The sequence below is a fragment of the Neoarius graeffei genome, chromosome 9, assembly GCF_027579695.1.
Source record: "Neoarius graeffei isolate fNeoGra1 chromosome 9, fNeoGra1.pri, whole genome shotgun sequence".
Taxonomy (NCBI): domain Eukaryota; kingdom Metazoa; phylum Chordata; class Actinopteri; order Siluriformes; family Ariidae; genus Neoarius; species Neoarius graeffei.
This window is the reverse complement of record NC_083577.1, coordinates 61,148,960-61,170,204: the sequence shown is the minus strand read 5'-3', so window position 1 is coordinate 61,170,204 and position 21,245 is coordinate 61,148,960. Positions and strand designations below refer to the sequence as shown.

The 21,245-nt window shown below is 40.5% G+C and overlaps 1 protein-coding gene across 6 annotated transcripts in view; it reads right to left on the bottom strand.

Moving 5' to 3' along the window:
* The window catches only part of rapgef4a (Rap guanine nucleotide exchange factor 4a), a 112,770-nt gene that overhangs the window by 25,123 nt on the left and 66,402 nt on the right, over positions 1-21,245 (bottom strand). For all 6 annotated transcript variants that reach the window (XR_009655381.1, XM_060930013.1, XM_060930014.1 and 3 more), the window contains 8 exons: positions 20,626-20,702; positions 20,267-20,413; positions 13,477-13,583; positions 13,227-13,312; positions 1,681-1,759; positions 1,229-1,379; positions 156-244; positions 7-37 (listed from right to left, as the gene is read on the bottom strand). Coding sequence is in view for 5 of the 6 variants with exons in the window: in XM_060930013.1 (XP_060785996.1) it covers positions 7-37; positions 156-244; positions 1,229-1,379; positions 1,681-1,759; positions 13,227-13,312; positions 13,477-13,583; positions 20,267-20,413; positions 20,626-20,702 (767 nt within the window). In the remaining variant the exon portion in view is untranslated. The remainder of the gene's footprint in view (positions 1-6; positions 38-155; positions 245-1,228; positions 1,380-1,680; positions 1,760-13,226; positions 13,313-13,476; positions 13,584-20,266; positions 20,414-20,625; positions 20,703-21,245) is intronic.

The window sequence follows — 21,245 nt, the reverse complement described above, 5'->3', positions numbered from 1 at the left end:
CCTTACCTTTTTCTGAGAAGGATTCGCATCGTCTGAACTGAAAATATAAATGAATGGATTCGTCATGGTGATTACAAATTAATAGCGTTCATCATGGCCTTTAAAAATATTTTAAAACCTGACCAATGGCAAATAGAAGAACTGTAATGTCTCACTTCTGTTTGAGGGCAGCTTCCAACTCAGGCAGCTGATCTTTGAGTGCAGGAATAAGTTTGGCATCTTCAGACACGGACACGTAAAAATCCTGCACCACAAACAACAAAGCAAACTCAGTATCATGCAAAGATAATCCACACATAACCTTGCTTAGATTTAGAATTGTGTGCAAAAGATCAGTTTCTGGTTCATTCATATAGAATTTTCTGTTTATTTACAGTAACTGTATTAATATAAGAGCAGTTGGATATAAAACAGCATTTATATTTATTAGCTCAAAAGTTTGAATCTCTCATGCTCTAGATTTTTTTTTTTCAATGAACTAAAACGGTCAGCATGTTTTCTTATAAAAGTCATGCAAGTTCAAACAGACACAAACTCTCAGGCAGTTTGCCAAGAGTATTCAAGTTGAGTCAGTGCAATCCGGGAAAAAACAACAGCTTTTAGAAGGCCTTACAAAGAAAAAAGGATCCTTCTGACCTAAAAAAAGGGTGTAAAAAAGAGAGAATTGTAGGGAAATCACTATCAACATTGAAAACCACAATTCAGAAATGGAAGGAACATACGTAGATAAGAGCACTTACAGAGAATGGGAAAAAATAACTGGGGCAAAAAGTGTGCCACTCAAAAATTCAAAAACAAATAGCATAAGACATTAAAAAGCCATTAGTCACAAGTGGGATAAAAGCCCACATTTTATCTCATTCAGAAATATAAGTTTGATTGTTCCACTCTTAATAATCCCGACATTTTTTCATACTTCGGATAATGAAGTAAAATTTGAAATGTCTTGGTGATTTTTGATCATATTGAAGTAAGGGTGTGCAGACATTTGCACTCAACTGCATATTTAATCAAGTTAATTTTTTTTTTTGGGGGGGGAAGCAGGAAATGTCATCATCAAAATATATTTCAAGCCAGTGATGAAAATGAAACCCTGAAAATCTAAATGGTGCACTTAGGTGTAATGTAGACCTCATATTTATTGAAACCGATGCAGAGCCTTTATTCTGATTTCTAACTGTAATGTGAACTGAAACATTGCCCTTGGTGTTCGTGCGCTGAAGGAGACCTGGAGGAAGGCCAGAGAGCTCTCCTCCTCCTGCAGGTGGGGGGTGTTAATGGTTGCCCAGTGCAGCACCAGACGAATGACTCTGCGCTTGTTATTCAGAGCATAGTCCAGCCTTTCCTGATCACTGCCCTGAGACGCCTGCGCCTGGTAGGTTCACTGAGGTTAAGGACACAATGTACTATACAGCATCTGATGTGGATACAGCTGCTGAAACAGTTCCAGAAGTTTCGAGATACCGTATATTGTAATGTTTAAACAAAAAGAACGGTCCAATTTGTGAGACAGAATTTGTGATTTTGTATTGAAAAAGACAAGTAAAGTTATACAGTAGGAGGAATTTCAGATAGGTCGAAAATGTACACGAGCACTTAGGCCTAAGAGAAAAGAGGGAGAGAGAGCAGGAGAAGGAGGAAAAATAAAGAAAGGGTAAAAGTTACATAGGTGAAGGATATTGGGCCATGAGGAGTGGACACAGTTGTTTATTGGGAATGAATACACAGTGCATAAGCACAAAGTCATCCAACGCTGGATCTGCAGAGAGATAGAAAGATTAAAAGAGAGATTAAGAATTACATAGACAAATGGAAAAAAAAACAGTGCGATAGAAAGAAAAAAAGATCTCTATCACATTTCAGCATATCCAATAAATGTCAGGCCAGACCCCTGAATACTAAGCACATGGCTTGTTCTGCATTAGATCAGTGGCTGTCTTTAGTACTAAATATAGACACATCCAAACTGGACTCGCTCATTCATCCTTCATCCAACCACTTTCATTTGAGTCTCAGAGGGAAAATGCTGTGGGATACATATTAAACAGTTTACCTGTAAAGGATACAGGTCATTTCGTCCAACGACCATTTCGTCCAAGAGTTAAGACATTTCATCCAAAGCCTTTTTCATACGCACTATCAAGTATTTCATATTTCAGGTATTTGTTTGTTCAAAAAAAGGAGGAATTCTCAGTGAAATTTGACTGAAGCAAAACACATTTTTGCAAAATGAAAACGAAACTGGGGCGGCACGGTGGTGTAGTGGTTAGCACTGTCGCCTCACAGCAAGAAGGTTCGAGCCCAGTGGCCGACGGGGGCCTTTCTGTGTGGAGTTTGCATGTTCTCCCCGTGTCTGCGTGGGTTTCCTCCGGGTGCTCCAGTTTCCCCCACAGTCCAAAGACATGCAGGTTAGGTTAACTGGTGACTCTAAATTGACCGTAGGTGTGAATGTGAGTATGAATGGTTGTTTATGTGTCAGCCCTCCGATGATCTGGTGACTTGTCCAGGGTGTACCCCGCCTCTCACCCATAGTCAGCTGGGATAAGCTCCAGCTTGCCTGCAACCATGTACAGGATAAGCAGCTACAGAAACGAAACTGGAAATGATGGGAATCAGCGAGTGTCAACTCTGGGCGCATTTGGCTGGGGCCGCTTGTGGGGAGAGATCGTTTTTATTAGACCAAATTACATAGAAAATCTATACTCGCACTTGGCAGATATCCTTGGCAAGTGCGAGATATAAGATATGATATCCAGATATGAGAAAACATGCATTTTCTCAGTCTTTATATAGGCACGCCGATGCCTCTTGATCATGTGCAGGTGAGCCTCATTAACAGCGTGCGTGCGAGAGTCCGCTCGGTGCGCTCCGGACTACGCGCACGACTCACACGTGCACTCCACATGATCAAGAGGCATCAGTGTGCCTATATAAAGACTGAGAAAACACACGTTCAGTGCAAAGTATCACGCCACGTCAGTGCACATTACTGAGCCTTATTCTCCCGTGTTGATTCCCTGGGTTTCCGATCCTGTTTCCTGTTCTTAATTTCAGTTTTAGTGCGTATGAAAAAGGCTTTGATGGTGCTTAATGCACTCCCTTAAATTAATTATAGTTTGTTTATATCTCGATCTACTTGCACATATAAAATAATTGATAGTGCGTATGAAAAAGGCTTTGGACGAAATGTCTCAACCACTGGACTAAATGACATTGGACAAAGTGTCCTGATCCCCCTATAAATTGTAATCATGAACCAAGCTCCATCAGATGTTGATGTGAGATATTGATTAATTGGTCAAGACAAAATTCACTGACAGAAATGAGCCGAGTTCATGAGAAAATGTTGTCTAGAAGAATTCTCCCACATTTTTCAAACAAGTTTCTGTTGACTGTTTCAGTGGAGTATGTGTGATTACCTCGGAGAAGAATTTCTACACAGTTCTCTAAACCGAGAAAATAACTGAGAAGCTCTTTACCTGATGTTTAAATAATACTGGCTGGCATTGAGTGGTATATCAGATATATTCTATTCAGCTAGCATGATACTGAACAACGAGTCGAAGACGAGTTCAATATCCTGTTAGCTGAATGGAATATATCTGATATACCACGAAAAAAAGGTAGTTATCATTACAGGTAGTCGTTGACTTACGACTGCGTTTGGTTATGACTGACCGGTCGTAAACCGATCTGGTCGTAAGTCGGCCTATGTTAAATGAACGTAAGTATATTGTGACGTGTAATGATATTGTAATCATCTTAAAGTCTTATTTTATCAACATTTTCTTATTTCATTACTTTGGCTCATTATTTGGTTTAAGTCAAACACTGCATACTACACTGCGTACAGTACAATTCGTTTAATATGTGCAAAACAAAAAATACAAAATACAGGTGTGAAAAATAGAAAACATTTTAGTTTGAAACATACCAAAATACAAATGTAAAACATAGCAAAATACAAAACTTAGTGACTGCTGGCATCACTGGTGCTTGGCTGTGGGTCGTCTACGTCATCATCAGCTGTTGCAGCGCTCGGGCTGGCGGGAGGATTTGCTCATTTCGTAAACCAGGAGCTGGGGCGGAAACTGTATGACGGAGTGCGCGAGGGAGCGCGAGGGAGCGCGAGAGAGAATGCGCATGTGCCTGGAGCTGGGGCGGAAACTGTATGACGGAGTGCGCGAGGGAGTGCGAGAAAGACTGCGCATGTGCCTGGAGCTGGGGCGGAAACTGTTGTACGCGGCGAGAGGCACTGCCGGGAGCTGGGGCGGAAACTGCCGTACGCTCAGCTAGCTCAGCTGGGAAACACTTGCCAGTCATAACCAGACAGTCGTAAAGTCGATCGGTCGTAAGTCGCATAGGTCGTAAGTTGACAACTACCTGTATTATCTCATCTCATCTCATTATCTGTAGCCGCTTTATCCTGTTCTACAGAGTCGCAGGCAAGCTGGAGCCTATCCCAGCTGACTACGGGCGAAAGGCTGGGTACACCCTGGACAAGTCGCCAGGTCATCACAGGGCTGACACATAGACACAGACAACCATTCACACTCACATTCACACCTACGGTCAATTTAGAGTCACCAGTTAACCTAACCTGCATGTCTTTGGACTGTGGGGGAAACCGGAGCACCCGGAGGAAACCCACACGGACACGGGGAGAACATGCAAACTCCACACAGAAAGGCCCTTGTCGGCCACGGGGCTCGAACCCGGACCTTCTTGCTGTGAGGCGACAGCGCTAACCACTACACCACCGTGCCACCCAAAGGTAGTTATTATTATTATTATTATTATTAGGGCGGCACGGTGGTGTAGTGGTTAGCGCTGTCGCCTCACAGCAAGAAGGTCCTGCGTTTGAGCCCAGTGGCCGATGAGGGCCTTTCTGTGCGGAGTTTGCATGTTCTCCCCGTATCTGCGTGGGTTTCCTCTGGGTGCTCCGGTTTCCCCCACAGTCCAAAGACATGCAGGTTAGGTTAACTGGTGGCTCTAAATTGACCGTAGGTGTGAATGTGAGTGTGAATGGTTGTCTGTGTCTATGTGTCAGCCCTGTGATGACCTGGCGACTTGTCCAGGGTGTACCCCGCCTTTCGCCCGTAGTCAGCTGGGATAGGCTCCAGCTTGCCTGCGACCCTGTAGAAGGATAAAGCGGCTAGAGATGATGAGATGAGATGAGAATCTGGTGGACATGTTTGTTTATAACTTGTCACAGTCGCTCACTAGTGCAGAAGCTTTAAGTCTCCAATATCATCATGTTGTCTTGACAACCATGCGATATCGTAAAAGCTGTATAAGCCTGAAAAAGAAAGATCATCTCTCTGTCTGTCTCATCATCAGACTCGCGGTCAGTATGCTGTTGAATTTGTAATTCTGCTTGATCAGAAGGAACGGATTAATTTTCAGTAACAGCATGGCTCAGACAATAGTTCTGACTGCAAAGTTTATATTACTGCATGTACTCAAATGCATTTTTGTTTCTATACTCACAATTTACAATAACCTGCATGGTTGTTTTCTGTGAAGAGACATTTATTTAGCATTTCTGAGTCTCCAGTGTTAGCGCTGTTTTAGTTGTAACATTAAGTTTTCTAACACAGGAGCGTCCTGGAATTTCTAACTATCACGCAAAGCTGCATTTTTGTTTAAGTTACTTCAAGAGAGAGGAAACCAAGCAAGGTTGATGAGGAAATGACTGTTTACAGCTGTTATAGCATGAATGATAACAGGAACTTATATGTTACTTGTTTTTCCACAGGGCAAAAAAAGGAATTTCCACCTGTTTGGGGGTGCCTGTGTTCAGCATTGGTTATTTTTATTTTCTCTGTGTGTGTGTGTGTGTGTGTGTGTGTGTGTGTGTGTGTGTGTGTGTGTGTGTGTGTGTGTGTGTGTGTGTGTGTCACACTCCATAGTATGATTAATGGTTCATATGAAATTAGACACTCAGGGCTTTAAGAATTTGCAGCTCTTTTTTGCAGTATTTCTTTTTTTTAACTAGGCTAGTAGGTTTAAATGCTTTCATTTTATTGGGGCAGTTGTATACTGTGTTTTTTTATCAAAAAAGCTTACGATGCGCTGTACATTTTATCTCGATACTAATGATATTATAGAAAGGTGTGAATCGTTTGCCCAAAACGAGGCTCGCACCCCTTCCATTTCCCATCACCCTGCTCACCAAAAGCTAGTTATGATGCTCTACACACAGAAATCCAACAGTGTCCTGAGTAATTTTATAACACACCTGAGGCGATAAAATAATTCATTTGTTTATATGGTAGAATCGAACCCCAATGTACGAGGGATAATAAGATTCATTGATTTGCATCAGTGCACTGGCATAAAGGTTCACGACGTGATTACCCTGATTAAAAAAAGTGTGCACCAAATACAACTTGGTATGAACTTAGGATGTATCATTTCTAACATCTTTGCATCAGTAAAATCCAACTGATTAATATATATAAACATTAATAGAGGCCCTGTGCCTTTATTGTTTAGAAATGTGACGAATAAGGTTTGACCATTCATTTTATATTTAGGAATTTAAATCAATTTCTCTGTAAACTGTTTCTCAAGAGCACTCTTTACTGCTATCAGTGGCCAATTATGGTCAAGTCTCTCACTTAAAGCATATACGCAGAACCATGGCCTCACTTTCGTTTATAAATGCCTCGAGACCTTAAGAATGGCACAGGAATAGTTTTAAGCGCTAATAATAAATCTAATATAGTAATTTTTACAATTAAAGTGATTTACTGTATATAGGTAGCGGTCTGAGTGAACGACCTTGACGTCCGTGACATCACAACAGGAAGTCTATCGGTCTCATCACCATTTCCGCTATACTAAAACACAGAGCTGACTGCAACTCCGATCCTCCATTTTGAGCTAATTTATCACCATGCCACGTAGATGTGTTGCTGCACCAGCCAGCAACACGACAGAAGGTGGATTTACGTTGCATTCATGGCCCAAGAATGTTCAAACTGCAAAGATTTGGATGCATTTTGTGAGAAGTTCACGGGCACACTGGGTGCCTATGAAGTGGTCTCTCTTCTGCTCTGCACATTTTACTGTTGACTCGTACAAAACCTCTAATCTATTGACAGCGTTGGCTATAAGCCCGTATTGAAAGAGGGTGCAGTACCAACAATTAAAGAAAAAGAAAACTACAAGAAAAGGAAAGCATTTATTTTATTTATTTTTTTAAAAAGCAAAGTTCAGTTGCACCAGTTCTCCCGGAGTGAGCCGAGGGTTGTTGGTAAAACCCGGGATGGAACGGGACGTGACATATTGCTCGGGCAGTGACCTCCCTGCGGTTGTTGATAAAACCAGTGACGTCTCGTTCTGTCCTGAGTTTTAGTAATTGCCTGAGCCGAGCAGTAATGGCAGAGTACTCAGTATGGACAAAAGAGAGAATGAATGGACCAGCTATCTTATTTCTAAACTGGATATTGCTGCCATCTCGCCCTTACATCGAAGAAGTGAATGAACGGAGAACTGAACGAACAACAAAGTCAGATTGTTTCAAAACAATTGACCACAAGATCGGCCTTCAAGAAGCGAGAACACAGACGGGTAAGCTCCGACTCTCATTTGGATTAAAAAAACAACAAAAACAACACTCATTGTTTACCTGCATTTAGATTAATACATGTAACTTATATTGTGTGTTTAAGTTGCCAGTATAAGATTATTTAATTTGCTTCAGAATGGGATTGTCTCAGTTCATCTGATTATTTAATTAGCCTTTTACGTTTTATCAGTGAAAATGCATGCATGTACATGTATGTTGCATAAGTTATAACACCTATCCTGTTTTAATGAGAGTCAACCCACAATCAATGAAGTCAAATTAGTCTTAGTTGAGCAAGTCGGTAACGGGATTTCTTACTTTCACCATAAATTTTTATTTATGACTTTGGTCTATAGCTGTTAAAGGCCTCGGCCTTAAAACCGGTTACCGCAGTGACATCACACACTCAGTGGGGCAGCTAGAATGCCAACTTTGCGGTCGATTTTAACTCTCAAAAATATTTTTTTTAATTCCCATTTATGCAGCATACAAGAGTCAAGGATGGAGATATTATCCACTCAGAAATGTATTTAAAAATAAAGGTTCTGCGTCTCTGCTTTAAAGTGCCATTCCACCATTGGATGTATTCTTTGGCATAAAATACAATATATTTTATGACAACATGACTAGACAGAGAAATCTTTTAGCTTCAAAATGATATATCAAACATAATTTTTTGACAACGACAAGTATATTAATTTTGCGACCAAAGTCACCTACCCTTTTAATTTCCATGCGGTAGTGAAACGTGATGTCATCGGCAGGTTCCCCTTCTTGTGTACCACGTCACGTGTGACGTGGCACAGATTATCAGCAATGGCGGATAGAACGCGATTTCCACTTGTCGATTGCTGTGCCGATATTCACCATCGACCGTCTCCTTTGGGCATCACTTGCTATTTTCCTTCGCTTCTTTTCCGAAGCTGACAATCGCGTTCTATCCGCCATTGCTGATAATCTGTGCCACGTCACACGTGACGTAGTACACAAGAAGGGGAACCTGCCGATGACATCACGTTTCACTACCGCGCGGAAATTAAAAGGGTAGGTGACTTTGGTCGCAAAATTAATATACTTGTCGTTGTCAAAAAATTATGTTTGATATATCATTTTGAAGCTAAAAGATTTCTCTGTCTAGTCATGTTGTCATAAAATATATTGTATTTTATGCCAAAAAATACATCCAATGGTGGAACGGCACTTTAAGTCTCAAGTGAGTTGGAGGCGTGTCCGAAGGAGTAACAGGTTATCATGGAGTCACAGATTATCACAAAAGAGCTGCCATATTGAATGGCATCACATCATACTGCGCTAAATTGCATCATGTTGAATGAAATCATGTCAGATCACACGGCATCGAAATCGGGATAAATTATATTGTATTGCATTAGTATTTATTTCATCTGTATCTTTAACATATCGGATCATTGGCAATGCATCGAGATCGCATTGAGTGTATCGTTTCAGCCTCAGTGATGGAGATGCACATCCCTATAGTGTACTGCTAGAAAGGGTTGTTTTGTAGGTGTTCCATTATACGAAATACAAGAGTGCTCTGAGAGCACAATATCCCCCACTGGCAACTATGCCATAACTCTGGTAAAATGTGACTGAATTGAACAAAATTGCAATATGCGTATTACCAACAGATAGCAAAGAATCCTGTCAAGTTTCGTGAAATTCCTCCAAAAATTGAGAGAGGAGTTTATTTCAGAAGGTGAGTACCCTTCCGGGACGGACAGACGGACATCGCCACGACATAATCCCCCTTCGGGCCTTTTGGCCAGCGGCAGATAATAAAAATTGTGAGGGAAAATGATTTCAGAAAGCAAGCATACCTTGATGAAATTGCCAAAGTTTATTAATAATCAAGGGCATAACTCTGGTAAAATTTGCCCAAATTAAACGAAATTTCAATATGCGTATAACTGTCGTATCACAAAGCCTTTTGCCAAGTTTGGTGAAATTCCTCCACAAATTGTGAGAGGAGTTGATTTCAGAAGAACCTACAACCTCATGAAATTGTCAAAGTACAAGTCATTTAATCAAGGGTCAAAACTCTGGTAAAATTTTCACAAACAAAATTAAATCGCAATATGCGCATTACCATCATATAACAAGGCCTTTTGCCAAGCTTCGAGAAATTCGTCCAAAAATTGTGAGAGGAGTTGATGTCAGAAGGCAAACACACCTTCATGAAATTGTGAAAGTACAAGGTTGTTAATCAAGGGCCACAACTCTGGTAAAACACGACCGAATTGAACAAAACAATAATATGTGTACTACCAACATATAACAATGCCTTTTGCCAAGTTTCATGAAATTCCTCCAAAAATTGTGAGAGGAGTTGATTTCAGAAGAACGTACACCCTCATGAAATTGTCAAAGTGCAAGTTATTTAATCAAGGGTCAAAACTCTGGTAAAATTTTCACAAACGAAATTAAATCGCAATATGCGTATTACCGTCATATAACAAGGCCTTTTGTTAAGCTTCGAGAAATTCGTCCAAAAATTGTGAGAGGAGTTGATGTCAGAAGGCAAACACACCTTCATGAAATTGTGAAAGTACAAGTTTGTTAATCAAGGACCACAACTCTGGTAAAACGCGACTGAATTGAACAAAATAACAATATGCGTACTACCAACATATGACAATGCCTTTTGCCAAGTTTGGTGAAATTCCTCCAAAAATTGTGAGAGGAGCTGATTTCAGAAGGTGAGTACCCTTCCCGGGACGGACAGACAGAAGGAAATTGCCACGACATAATCTCCCTTTGGGCCTATTGGCCAGCAGGGGATAATGACTATAAATTGATCAAATGTATATGTTGTAATAGTTGGAATATTGCTGTGGTATAAGAGCTGAGATGTGCTCTTATCAGAAAATAATCAGCTATGGGATCCACTTCACCTCAGGCCACATCACATCACAGCACTCTCCAAAAAATGATCATCTTCTGATGTTTTTCAATAGTTGGACATAGCATTGTGTTTTATTTAGGGCTGTCGAAGTAAATGCAATAATAATGCATTAACGCAAATTCTTTTTAATGCTACTAATTTCTTCGATGCGCGATTAACGTGTGCATGTTCTGTATTCGTCACCCGGAGTTTGGGAAATCAGGAAGTGATGTAGCACAAGCGAGCAATGTAGCAAGTAGCTGGTCGGCATAAGTCGTGAGAAAGTGCACTTATGTACAGAATTAACTCATATTGTTGCATTCTGACTGTTTACATAAAATGTGTAAAAAATAAAATAAAATAAAATAAAAGTGTGTATTTTTTATATGCTTTTGATGGTCCAGGGGGAGAAAAGAAGACGTGTTAAAGTCCAGGTGTGTGTGTGTGTGTGTGTCTAAGCACGCAGCAGGGTTATGACTGTGAAAGTGTTTTCAAAATTTCTACTTTCCTGATGTTGCATTTGGTGAACTTTTACTCATATATTACTTTTTTGAAGTTATTTTTATCGGGTCATGCAAAAACCTCCCGCACCCAACATCACCTCACTTTTGATAAATACATGTATATTAAATAAATAAATCTCATCTCATTATCTCTAGCTGCTTTATCCTTCTACAGGGTCGCAGGCAAGCTGGAGCCTATCCCAGCTGACTACGGGCGAAAGGCGGGGTACACCCTGGACAAGTCGCCAGGTCATCACAGGGCTGACACATAGACACAGACAACCATTCACACTCACATTCACACCTACGGTCAATTTAGAGTCACCAGTTAACCTAACCTGCATGTCTTTGGACTGTGGGGGAAACCGGAGCACCCGGAGGAAACCCACGCGGACACGGGGAGAACATGCAAACTCCACACAGAAAGGCCCTCGCCGGCCACGGGGCTCGAACCCAGAACCTTCTTGCTGTGAGGCAACAGCGCTAACCACTACACCACCGTGCCGCCCAATAAATAAATCATGATTATAAAATAAATTCATTGAAAGATGTGTAAAGTACTTTTATATAACAATAAATTGCTTAACAATTGTTGTAATACCATATTGGCTCGAATATAAGACGGTGTTTTTGTTGTAAAAAATAGCTCTTAAAAAGGGGGGTCGTCTTAAATTCGCGGACTAGACAAAATGCCACCAAAAACGAAAGTGAAAGTGAGGCCAGTGAGAGTGAGCAAAGTGAGGCTGAGGATCTCTGTGCTGAGTAGCTGTAATTTAGCAAACTACCCTTTCCATTGTTTCAGTTGTTTATTATTGTAAATCTTAATGTATTGTTTAATGCATTGTTTAAAGCATTTGCACTGTTCTGCAAATTTATTCCATATACCCGTAGGCTATGGGAAGTTAATGCATTGACATTCTGAAGTTTATGAACTCTCAATCTAAACCTGACAAATTTGTTGAATTAATGCAATTTAAATGTTTTAATTTGGCTTGTCTAGTAGCCTGCAGTTTAGCCTCTTTTTTTACTTCTATGAAAAGTGTTCACGGAAATGAGACTGAAATGACCTCTATTTAAATGTGAAAAACAAAAGCCTCTAATTTTAAACAGAATTTTGAAATAAATATGCTTTATATGAATGAACATTTGGTCTTCAAAAAACTTTTTCCCCAAAGATGAACTTGGAAAAGGGGGGGTCGTCTTACATTCAGGGTCGTCTTATATTCGGGCCAATACGGTAATAATTATAATTGTTAATTAATAAAAATTTAATAATTATTATTACATTTGTATTAATTAACAATTATAATTATTATTACAACAATTGTTAAGCAATTTATTGCTATATAAAAGTACTTTACACATCTTTCAATGAATTTATTTTATAATCATGATTTATTTATTTAATATACATGTATTTATCAAAAGTGAGGTGATGTTGGGTGCGGGAGGTTTTTGCATGACCCGATAAAAATAACTTCAAAAAAGTAATATATGAGTAAAAGTTCACCAAATGCAACATCAGGAAAGTAGAAATTTTGAAAACACTTTCACAGTCATAACCCTAGCGCGCAGGCTGCACACTGGATAGTTTGTTTTATTCTGAGAAATTTGTGAGTTCTGTAAACGTGTTCATAACTGCAGTTTTTGCTCCTGAATTTTCTGTATATTTACCCGTGAGTTTCTGTATTTTACTGGAAAACATCTTTATGAGCTGTGTGGCTTAACGAATGTATTTATTTGGGTTTTGTATTTTTATTTTCTTTATTTAAAGATAGCCACTACTGTTTTCCACAGTCCACATCACCAAGTTAATTTATTTTATTCTATTGTATAGTTTGAGGCTGGAAGTTAAGCACAGAACTCGAGGAAAACACTATATTGTTTTGTTCACACTAAATTGTGCTAAACCCTCAGAATTATAAAGTTAACACTGCTTTATTTTTTAAATGCAGTGGGGGAATAAAATACCCACAAAAATCATTTTTGCTGTGTCCAGCCTTATCCTTCCTGACCTGCCCACATACATTTGCATAAAGCAAGCATATTTCTGCACTCCCACTCCCCCAAAACTTGAAAAGTATCCCTTTAAGGTACATTTAGAACAGATAAAAAAGTTAGAGTAATTTGTAATTAATTGCAATTAATTGTGAGTTAACTATGGACAATAATGTGATTAATTGCAATTAAATATTTTAATCGGATTGACAGCCCTAGTTTTATTCCTTACTCGTAATGAAAGTACCTGACTCTGTAAACTTGGAGTCTAGTTTCATGGTCTCTAGGAAGTGTTCGAGAATCTTCTCTGGAGTTCCGGACATCACAGTGTATCTACAGCACACAATATTAAATAAACATTCAGTGTATTCACAAAGCAAGTACTAATAACATCTGATAAACTACAGATGCACACACAGAGTGAATGAATCATTAAAAAACGAAGAGAAGGAGAGAATCAGAGAGACTGAGATAAAGAGGCAGTGATGGGGTCATACTTGAGTGGTGAGGAGCCTGCATGGCTGAAGCTTCTGATGTTGCTCTTTTCAAGAACTAAAACATCTGCTTCATGTTCCTTCAAACGCACTGTGTTTGCCTCTACATCCTACAAAAGCACACAGACACACACAGGCCTTATCTTAAGACTTACATAAATAAGGGGGGAAAGCTTTACTTGGTTACTGGCAACATACAGACATAAGAAGAAGAAGAAGAAGAGGTTACTTTTATATATCGCCTTTCTCAAACTCAAGGTCGCTTTACATAGGTCAGAGAAAACACACACACACAAAAAAAACATGCACAATAGTAGAAACACCAAAGGAGTATCCATCCATCCATCCATCCATCCATCCATCCATCCATCCATTATCTGTAGCCGCTTATCCTGTACAGGGTCACGAGCAAGCTGGAGCCTATCCCAGGTGACTATGGGTGAGAGGCGGGGTACACCCTGGACAAGTCGCCAGATCATCGCAGGGCTGATACACAGAGACAAACAACCATTCACACTCACATTCACACCTACGGTCAATTTAGAGCCACCAATTAGCCTAACCTGCATGTCTTTGGGGGAAACCGGAGCACCCGGAGGAAACCCATGTAGACACGGGGAGAACATGCAAACTCCACACAGAAAGGCCCTCATCGACCACTGGGCTCGAACTCAGAACCTTCTTGCTGTGAGGTGACAGTGCTAACCACTACACCACCCTTAATTTAATATATAATGTTACGTTAACATTATTTTTAATTTAAGCTCACCTTTTTTCATACAGCTGGAATTTATTACTTTCATGCAAAACTTGCGATACTGAAATTTGATCAAGTATATTTCTTGCTTACAGATAAAATATGTCTGAAGCTAAAGTTACAAACTGTTTGAAAGGGTACACGTTAAGCCACTGTACTGTATTTACATTATGAACAACTGATCACATCCCATTTTCATATTGCAATTTATAATCATGGTACACAAAGGGCGCACATATAGCTTTCATTTCATCTGATCATACATTACTGACTGAAATATACTGAGCAAAAATATAATGCCACCTCAACTGACAGCCAAGCTGCAGGATTTTTGTACCATGTCATCTTCAGAATAGAAATGATAACAGAAGAAAACTAAAAACCATAACAAGCCGACGTTATAACGGGAATGATTAGGTCATATTAAAATGTTGATTCCCATCATTTGCACTCCTACACAGCAAACTCTCTATCAGGTCCGAGATCAAATATAGATCAGAGCAACATGACATCAGTTTGAAGTAGTTTTGGGGATACGCCCCGTTTTGGGGGAAAACAAAGCAGTTAACCCTTTGATGCAAAACATGGGTCAAAAGTGACCCGGCTGAGTTTTTATCTTCTATATCTTTGCAATAAATTAATTCCATCATTCAGTATTCAAGGTATTCCTCAATTAACTTGTTTTTGATCATCATACATCCTTATTTTATTTTTTCCTTTCTTACTTTTTGAATAAAAAACCTTTTTGTATCACTACCCTTCTAATGCACAACATGGGTCAAAAACGACCTGCATTCATTTTCCAGGTTATTTCATGTATGGCTGAGTGTTTCTATAATATACTTTTGAAATACATTCATTTTGTCATTTACTTTTCCAAATATGCAGTAAATATATTGTTTTTGTTTAGCACAAATCATTTTTATTTTTCCTTTCTTAAGTTATGAACAAGCACAGCTTTTGTAATTCGACATCAAGTTTACACACATGGGTCAGAACCGACCCGCATGCATTTACTCCAGCGTTTGGTGGGAACTGTGAATTGTGCTTGTGTCAGACATTTCACAGCTCAGCACAGCGCCCTTTGCCCATCTAATACATGCAAGTAATGTTTTTCAATTGTTCTAACATTACCTTAGAAAAAAATGGATTATGTTTAGGTTCCCTTGAGAGTGAGTAGATTACTCGTCAGAAAGTTACAAGTAATTACTATTAGCTACCGAGCTGTTGACATATTCTACTTTAGTTAGCTAATTTTATTGTAGTTGGCTTAGCTAACTACGTAGTTAATAAATAAATAACTGGCCCCATTCACTGCTAAAGTAATTACTTGAAACAAATTATTATTATAGTATTAAGACATTTAATTTTAAATCACACTTGGATGACCCATGTGTAGTAATATAAAAAGTATTTTTGTTCATAAAGTAGGAAAGAAAAAATTTAATTAATGATTTGTGGTAATTAAAAACAAGATATTTAAAGAATACTTGGAATATTCAATCATAAAATAAATTGATTTCAAAAGATAGAGCAAAGAAAAACTCAGTCAGCATGAAATAACCTGGAAAATGAATGCGGGTCATTTTTGACCCATGTTGTGCATTAGAAGGGGTGCGCATATGTTTTGCATCAAAGGGTTAAACTGACTGGAGGCAAATAAGAGATAGAGGTTGTCACCATGCCTAAAAATTACTGTGTTTTGTCCTGCACCGTCAACAGTAAAACACACTCACACACTGACTACTGAATAAGGAAAGGGAGGGCAAAAGACAGATTTTATGGCACTGGTAGGGAATGTTCACCTACATAAACTAGGAAGGAGAGCGTGAAATACTGCCGCCTCCAGTCCAGTCCAGTCTAGCCTAGCAGGTGCTAAAATGGATCTGCACATCAGTAAGTCAGCAGTCATCACAGCAGCAAACAAAGTGGACAAACTGAGACCCCGTCCACACGTAGCCGGGTATCTGCTAAATCGAAGATATTTTTCTACGTTTTGGCCTGTCATCCACATGAAAACACATCAAAAACGAATATTTAAAAAAACTCCGGGCAAAGTGAAGATTTTTGAAAACTCCGTGTATGCCTTTTCGTGTAGACAGAGATAACCGGAGGTTTGCGTTTTAGAACGTCACAATCTGCGCCAAAAAAATGACAACAAATCTGCCCTGACGTCAAACGTGCGACCTTTGTTTACTGCAGAAGCCAGATTAAGCATGGACTTAAGCTAGCCGCACACCACGGCGATCCACGCGGTACCGAACCGACCCATTTCAGAGCCGACTCCCGACAGGGCACGTACATATCCCCCGACTGTTGACGAGTGCAGTCGCGATTGAAGCGACACGTGACAACTTAATAGCTTTGTGATTGGCTATTGGATATAGTTACTGTTAAATCCAACACTTGAAGATGCTACAGGCTGAATTACAAATGACACAACACGGAATATGTAGCACACTATCTAGGCTGCATGAGCTATTATTCCCAACCTTAAATAGTGCACTTATATAGGGGAGTTAAAGCGATTTGGAATTCAGCCACACAACTTGAGCAGAGTGGCTTTCCAGCCCACTGTGTCTATGGATAAAGCTTCAGTCTATGGAATTACAGTATATACCTGCATTAGGTGCTACCAACACGTATTTCTCGCGCTAGAAATTGTGTTTAATGATGTCACGTGTTATATGCGAAAGATATGATTGGCTACTGCTAGCGACTCTCGCCGATCAGTCTGGCTCCCGATTAGTTTTTCGAATCGGCTGTGAGATGAGTCGGTACCATCGAAAACTAGTCTTTACGCCTGACTCGCGACTTCAGTTGGCTCGGTACGCTGAAAATCGGCGTAGTGTGCGGCTAGCTAAAGAGTAATGGATCGGAGTAGTGCCTTGAAAGCGTTAATTATTGTGCAGGTGCTATTTACATGTTTAATTTTAGAAGCCCAACTACTGCTCCAAGAGCACAGGCGATGTGATTAGGGGGTAGGATTTGGGGAAATAGCCATCTACAGGTTTGGAATGCTTATGAATGTGATTGAAAACGCAGATGTTCGGTTATGTGTGGAAGGGATTTTTTTCGAAGACGAGGTGGTGTGGATAAAACATTTTTATAAACGGAGGGGGGGGAAATGTTCGGTTTTAAAAATACCCGGCTACGTGTGTGCATGGCATAAGAAGACAGCTACAGAAACAAGATCAACTGTGAGCTACTGCTCACTTACGTATCCCCCCGCTCTTGCTTATATCAGAATGTAAGCAATCGAAGGAATAGGACACTTATTATGAATGCTGACTTCAACAAATAATTAACCCTGAAACAAGTATGTGAAGAGCAGTGTTCTCGCCAGGGGTTTCAAATAGCATCCTGGTAAACTGTCATTTTGAAAGAGCATTTTGCTTCTTGAAATAGCATCAAAATCCACCCTATACGTTTCATAAATACATTCAGTCAGTAAACAGGAAGTCGATGTGCGAGAGACCTGAAATCGGTGCACATGGTACAGAACCCCAAGCTGAAGCTCGGTACCAAATATCAAGCAGTTGTGATTTGTAGTTGTTGAGAAAAGTGTGACAAAATTTTGCAAATCCATCCTATATGTTTCGTAAATACATTCAGTCAATAAACAGGAAGTTGATGTGTGACAAACCTGAAAACGGTATGCATGGTATAGAACCCCAAGCTGAAGTTTGGTACCAAGTGGCTATGATTTGTGGTTGCTAAGAAAAAGGGTGTTTTGGACCGATGGAGATTCGGACAGATGGACAGAATCAGAAACACTTTATTGCCAGGTATGTGGACACACACAAGGAATTTGACTCCGGTTTCACTTAGCTCTCATAGTACAAAACAGATAAAAAGCGTATACTTTTCTACAGACAGAGGTAAACCAGTATAAACACACACACACCCCTCGGAGTGGGTGTATAGAAAATTCATAGATGACAGAAATCAATATTACCTGGAGACTTAATGAGGTAGTTGTAAATGGCAGGGGATATGATACCTCCGGCCACTGAATGGGATCATTAATCCATTCTGGTGTTCGGCTAAAAGGACACTGACCACCGATACCACAAAGTTTATTGAAATACTGACACCTGTCATCAGCTGCCCAAGTATTAATATAACTCTCCTGATATGTCATTGCAACTATACGTTTACTTTTTTTATTTTAATGTATTTTCTTGTCAGGGCGACACAGTGGTGTGGTGATTACCACTGTCACTTTACAGCAAGAAGGTTCTAGGTTCAAGCCCAGCGACCGACGAACCTTTCTGTATGGAGTTTGCATGTTCTCCCCGTGTCTGCACGGGTTTCCTCCGGTGCTCTGGTTTCCTATGGTCATGAGCTATGGTCATGAGCTTTGGGTAATGACCGAAAGGACAAGATCGCGGATACAAGCGGCCGAAATGAGTTTCCTTCGCAGGGTGGCTGGGCGCTCCCTTAGAGATAGGGTGAGAAGCACAGTCACTCGGGAGGAGCTCGGAGTAGAGCCGCTGCTGCTCCACATCGAGAGGAATCAGCTGAGGTGGCTCGGGCATCTTTTTCGGATGCCTCCTGGACGCCTCCCTGGGGAGGTGTTCCAGGCATGTCCCCCTGGGAGGAGGCCCCGGGGAAGACCCAGGACACGCTGGAGGGACTATGTCTCTCGGCTGGCCTGGGAACGCCTCGGTGTTCTTCCCGAGGAGCTGGCCGAGGTGTCTGGGGAGAGGGAAGTTTGGGCTTCCCTGCTTAGACTGCTGCCTCCACGACCCGGTCCCGGATAAAGCGGAAGAAGACGAGACGAGACGAGACGAGGCTCTGGTTTCCCCCACAGTCCAAAGGCATGCAGTTAGGTTAACTGGCTACTCTAAATTGCCCATAGGTGTGAATGTGTGTGTGAGTGCACAGAAAGGAACCGGCCACCCTACTGCTGCAATGCTGGCCAAGTCAACCAAAACATGAATCGGATCAGGTTTGGCAGTGACGACAATTTACTTGTCAAACAGTGGTGGACTCCATTAACCACCATTCAAAGGTTTGTTTTTGACCAAAAAGGGGCATGTAGGAGATCACGTCATTTCTTGGTGCATAATTCATGGAGACTTTTTTTTTTTACTCTGTAATGGAGGGAATTTAAATTGTAGCAAAGTAAGATACCGCAAAATAAACATACTTAAGTAAAAGTAAAATTACAGTTTTAAAAATATACTCAAAAAAATTACAAGTACACAAAAAATCAAGTTCGTTACAGTAACAAGAGTAATTGTAATTTGTTACTTCTATCCGTGAAACACACACACACACACACACACACACACACACACACACACACACACACACATGCTCACACAGAATGCTGAATAGCGGGGTCAGCGTGCTGGATTAGCAAGGTTGTGAGACAGAAGAGTAGTCAGCAGATTAATTGATCCTGGGATCTACCACACATGCATGCACACACACACACACGCAGGACTGTCCTGTGTAACTACCAAAATATAAATATGGTAGAATAAAGTGTTTTATATTCATACACTAATAGACACTGGAGTGGTTCTTCTCTTTCAAGTACAAGATTCCTAACATTTTCCATTCAGTTTGAAGCAACACAGAACTTGTTGCAATACTGCAAAATCTCCAACAGAGGGAGACTTTATTTGAGCAGTAAACTAGCCATAAATATAAATAAGTGACATAAAAATGATATAAATATAAATAAATGACTACCTCTCATCCTCTCCAAAAAAAAAAAAAAAACCTGTGCAATACAGACACACACACACCCCTTCTCCAACAGACAGCATCCGGTGGACACTGCTTTGCGTTTCCTGAGCTGAGGCTCCTATTGTCTAAGCAAAGAGGATTTTCCTGTGTCAGAGTCAACAGACTGCAAATGACATGTAAAGGGAGTAGAGGTGGAAATGTAAAAGCAAAGAATGAGAAATGCACCCAAAAGTTATTACTGAGCAACAGGCACTAACTAAAGTACCACAGTACACCAAAGAGCACATCAAATGAACACAGAAAACATAAATATTATTCTAAATATGTTCTTACCCTAAGGATCCTGTTAAAATCCTCTTTGTCCACCCTCAGGAAGTGGCAGTTGTCCTCTCGCAGGACGATGGAGGCTGCACGCGGTGCATCATTTACCAGAGCGAGCTTCCCAAAATCATCCCCCTCATGCAGTGTGCAAACCACACCCTACACACACACACACACACACAGCAGAGTTACACCCCAACACTGCTCACAACATCATCACTGACAACTCAAAAATGTCACTTCAGGTTTTGTTAAACATACACAGAAATTGTAATAACAGCCTGTATATGATATCATACAATAAATCCTAAAAAAAGGTTAGCGATTATTTAGAAAAGAAATAACGGTAATAGAATGACATCTGATCTCACCTTGCCATAAATGACCACATTAACTGAACCCTTTAGGATGATGTACCACGAGGTTCCTTCCTCTCCCTGATTAAACACTGACAACGAAAGAATAACAAATACAAGTCAGGCACGTAAAAGAAAAAGATGAGTGAAACAGAAATACATATCCATCCAACCATCCATTACCACTTATCCTGTACAGGGTCGCAGGCAAGCTGGAGCCTATCCCAGCTGACTACGGGCGAGAGGCGGGGTACACCCTGGACAAGTCGCCAGGTCATCGCAGGGCTGACACATAGACACAGACAACCATTCACACTCACATTCACACCTACGGTCAATTTAGAGTCACCAGTTAACCTAACCTGCATGTCTTTGGACTGTGGGGGAAACCGGAGCACCCGGAGGAAACCCACGCAGACATGAGGAGAACATGCAAACTCCATACAGAAAGGCCCCTGTCGGCCACTGGACTTGAACCCAGTACCTTCTTGCTGTAAGGCAACAGTGCTAACCACTACACCACTGCACCACCCAGAAATACATATTCAGTAAGTAATCATTGCCATGTTAATCTAGCTTTAATCAAATAAAAGGTACATGTCGAATTCTGCTCAAACAGGTATAATGTAGCTACT